General features: G+C 44.7%; 1 protein-coding gene across 1 annotated transcript in view; it reads right to left on the bottom strand.

Annotated features, from left to right (window-relative positions):
- Positions 1-2,619: 2,619 nt before the first annotated feature.
- LOC138364921 (uncharacterized protein PF3D7_1120000-like) overlaps positions 2,620-4,132 on the bottom strand; it is a 2,633-nt gene continuing 1,120 nt past the window's right edge. Inside the window, exon 2 of the mRNA XM_069325005.1 lies at positions 2,620-2,706. Coding sequence (XP_069181106.1) covers positions 2,620-2,706 — 87 coding nt within the window. The remainder of the gene's footprint in view (positions 2,707-4,132) is intronic.

Below are 4,132 nucleotides of genomic sequence, written 5' to 3'. Positions count from 1 at the left end.
ATGGGTGTGGGGGGGGGGGGTGAAAGTCAGTCAATATGGGACATTCAACCTGACTCTAGTGGATGTATGGCTGCAAGCAACAGTGTACTAGCATAGGTCAGTGTACTAGGCGTACAGGGTCACAGGCGTACAGTGTACTAGGCGTACTAGGGTCAGCGTACAGTGTACTACTAGCACACTACAGATAATGCAGAGATTGTATACAATCATTCAACCAAGACCTACAATAATGCATTAATGGAACGCATTAGGCAGTGATGTCGTGGAGGCTGACTCCATACACAGTTTCACATGTAGATATGATAGAGCCCAGTAGGCTCAGGAACCTGTACACCTGTTGATTGACAGTTGAGAGGCGGGACCAAAGAGCCAGAGCTCAACCCCCAGCAAGCACAACTAGGCGAGTACAATTAAGTACATTCGTACATTAAGTACATTAAGTAAGTACATTAAGTAAGTTAAGTACATTAAGTAAGTGAGTACATTCCTTCAATGAAAGAGAGTTGCCACACAGTTCTAAATTGACTCGAAAGATTTAAGAGAGACGAATTCATACACTGTATCATATTCATCATTGTACACTACTTGTACAATGAATTCCTTCATTGTACAAGTAGTGAGAAAGATGGAATAACTGTGAGAGATGAAGAACCCCATCAACCCCGTGTAGAGTAGATGGGGACAAGGTAGAGGTTATCTTGAGGTTATCTTGAGATGATTTCGGGGCTTTAGTGTCCCCGCGGCCCGGTCCTCGACCAGGCCTCCACTCCCCCAGGAAGCAGCCTGTGACAGCTGACTAACACCCAGTTACCTATTTTACTGCTAGGTAACAGGGGGCATAGGGTGAAAGAAACGCTATCCCATTGTTTCTCGCCGGCGCCCGGGATCGAACCCGGGACCACAGGATCACAAGTGCTGTCCGCTCGGCCGACCAGAGAGTTGAAAAGGAGAGAGAAGGCTGCACGAGGAAAGGTGTTGGAAGATATCAAAATGATATCAAGATATAACAGATGCTCAAGAATTGCTTGTGTAACTGGTGGTTGCTCAAGCAGTTGATTGCAACTCCCCCCCCCCCCCTCCCCCCCACCACCACCGCTCGCTGCATGGGTGACTGCAATCAAATCAAATTATGTTTAACTTGCTCACCGCAAATGTAACTTGTTTGGCTTACAGACTCTTGAAGCTCAGTTCTTAACCCCCGTTATTGATATATATATATATATAATAATATAAATTTATATATGATATAAACTTTGTAACTAGTTTATCAAAAATGTAACTAATGCAAATTTTTTATTTTTTAGTTCAATATTGAGCCAATTATGTAGTTACGTAACCTTCCCCACTGCCGTCCTCTGGATGGGTATGGGGTGCATAATAGGTGTAAACTCGACTAATTAAACTAGCTAAACTAACTAACTAATTAAACTTAAGAAATTGTACACACTTGAGAGCTAATTAGAGAGATATGTACAGGGTAGAGCCTGGCCTCAGGCCGGGCTCCGGGGCAGTAGAAGAACTCTTGAAACCCTCTCCAGGTAAGATCCAGGTAAAGGCTCAGGGTGGAGGAGACCAAATGAACGAATAACAACTATGAATGAGATGTGTCTCGTCACTCGTCTCTCACACCAGCGTCAACACCTGGAGCAGAATATTGACCAAGAGAATATTGACCAAAAAGAATATTGACCAAAAAGAATATTGACCAAAAAGAATATTGACCAAGAGAATATTGACCAAGAGAATATTGACCAAAAGAATATCGACCAAGAGAATATCGACCAAGAGAATATTGACCAAAAAGAATATTGACCAAAAAGAATATTGACCAAAAAGAATATTGACCAAGAGAATATTGACCAAGAGAATATTGACCAAAAAGAATATTGACCAAAGAGAATATTGACCAAGAGAATATTGACCAAGAGAATATTGACCAAGAGAATATTGACCAAAAGATCAATATTGACCAACCCGGGGTCACCACCTAGGTGGCGTGTACCAACCTGGTCATGACTAAACATAACAAATCTACACAGTAAAATAACAACGTACTGGAGTGAACGATATGGAAGAAAATGCAGAATAGAACCAGTGAAGAACAGAGGTGTCATAGGCACAATCAGAGAACACTGTATAAACATCAGAGTTTCCCGGTTGTTCAACGTCCTCCCAGCGAGCATAAGAAATATTGCCGGAACAACCGTGGACATCTTCAAGAGGAAACTAGGTTGTTTCCTCCAAGGAGTGCCGGACCAACCGGGCTGTGGTGGGTATGTGGGCCTGCGGGCCGCTCCAAGCAACAGCCTGGTGGACCAAACTCTCACAAGTCGTGCCTGGTCTCGGGCCGGGCTTGGGGAGGTTATCTTGAGGTTATCTTGAGATGATTTCGGGGCTTTTTAGTGTCCCCGCGGCCCGGTCCTTGACCAGGCCTCCACCCCCAGGAAGCAGCCCGTGACAGCTGACTAACACCCAGGTACCTATTTTACTGCTAGGTAACAGGGGCATAGGGTGAAAGAAACTCTGCCCAATGTTTCTCGCCGGCGCCTGGGATCGAACCCAGGACCACAGGATCACAAGTCCAGCGGGCTGTCCGCTCGGCCGACCGGCTCCTCCTGGTCAATATTCTTTTTGGTCAATATTCTCTTGGTCGATATTCTCTTGGTCAATATTCTTTTTGGTCAATATTCTCTTGGTCAATATTCTCTTGGTCAATATTCTTTTTGGTCAATATTCTTTTTGGTCAATATTCTTTTTGGTCAATATTCTCTTGGTCAATATTCTGCTCCAGGTGTTGAGCAGGGGGAGTAGAAGAACTCCCAGAACCTCATCAACCAGGTATCAACCAGGTATCAACCAGTAATGAGCAAGAACCTAGGACCAGATTCACGAAGCCGTTACGCAAGCACTTACGAACGTGTACATCTTTCCTCAATCTTTGACGGCTTTGGTTACATTTATTAAACAGTTTACAAGCATAAAAACTTGCCAATCAACTGTTGTTATTGTTATAAACAGCCTCCTGGTGCTTCGGAGCTCATTAACTGTTTAATAATTGTAAACAAAGCCGCCAAAGATTGAGAAAAGATGTACAGATTCATAAGTGCTTGCGTGACTGCTTCGTGAATCTGGCCCCCCGGCCAAGACCACTGATAACAGAAACATTATAAGAAAGCAGTAATGAGCAAGAACCTGATGTTGATGGCTGTGGTGGAGACCAAAACCAATGAGGCGATCTAGAAAAGCACAATTTTCACAGGGATCCAGGACGCAGAGAGAGAGAGAGAGAGAGAGAGAGAGAGAGAGAGAGAGAGAGAGAGAGAGAGAGAGAGAGAGAGAGGCATTAAACAGAGGCATGGACGAAGAATTTAACAGAAGAGGAGAGGCAACAGATACACCAACGGCATATCTAAGACAGTCACAACAGATGGAGACATCATTGTAACTAACAATATTGCTCTCCCCCCCCCCACCCCTACCTATCAAGCAACAGGGACAACAGGACGAGAGGAATGCAACATTGATGTACATTGATGTTCACTAAAAAGCCTCAACCTTTTTTTGAAACCCCCCCCCCAAAAAAAAACATCAAATCCCATTTATGGAGATTTCAACTTGACTTGAGAATGGTCCAGGACGGACCGAAACGTCGTCGTCGTCGTCGTCCCTTCACCTTCTAGTGTGTGTGGTCTGGTCAACATACTTCAGCCCCGTTATTGTGACTCATCCTCTGCATCAAATCCCATTGTTGTGATTGGGCAACCATATGGAGTTTGACCCATATGATGTAAGTGAATAAGGATGAGAAGACATGGGAGGAATGAAAACAAAAATACGAACCAATAGGAAAGGGGAATTAGACGAGGATAAGGGAGATGCAAGAGACAGAGGCTGAGAATCTCTCTGATTCCCTCACCTCTTTATCTCTCACTTGAAGATAAAGAGGTGAGGGAAGCTTAACTTGCCCCGCTTCAACAGACAATATTGGAAGGAAAATACAGCAAAAAACAGGATGTAAGGGAATGTATACAGAGAAAGAGACGAGAGTTGGCGGGCATGTGGGCATGACGTGGGGGGGGGGGCGTGTGGGCATGGCGTGGGCATGGCGTGAGTGGCGTGTGGGCATGGCGTG

This window comes from Procambarus clarkii, chromosome 15 (genome assembly GCF_040958095.1).
Source record: "Procambarus clarkii isolate CNS0578487 chromosome 15, FALCON_Pclarkii_2.0, whole genome shotgun sequence".
NCBI classification, from domain to species: domain Eukaryota; kingdom Metazoa; phylum Arthropoda; class Malacostraca; order Decapoda; family Cambaridae; genus Procambarus; species Procambarus clarkii.
The sequence above is the reverse complement of the archived record's forward strand: the minus strand, read 5'-3'. Positions and strand labels throughout refer to the sequence as shown.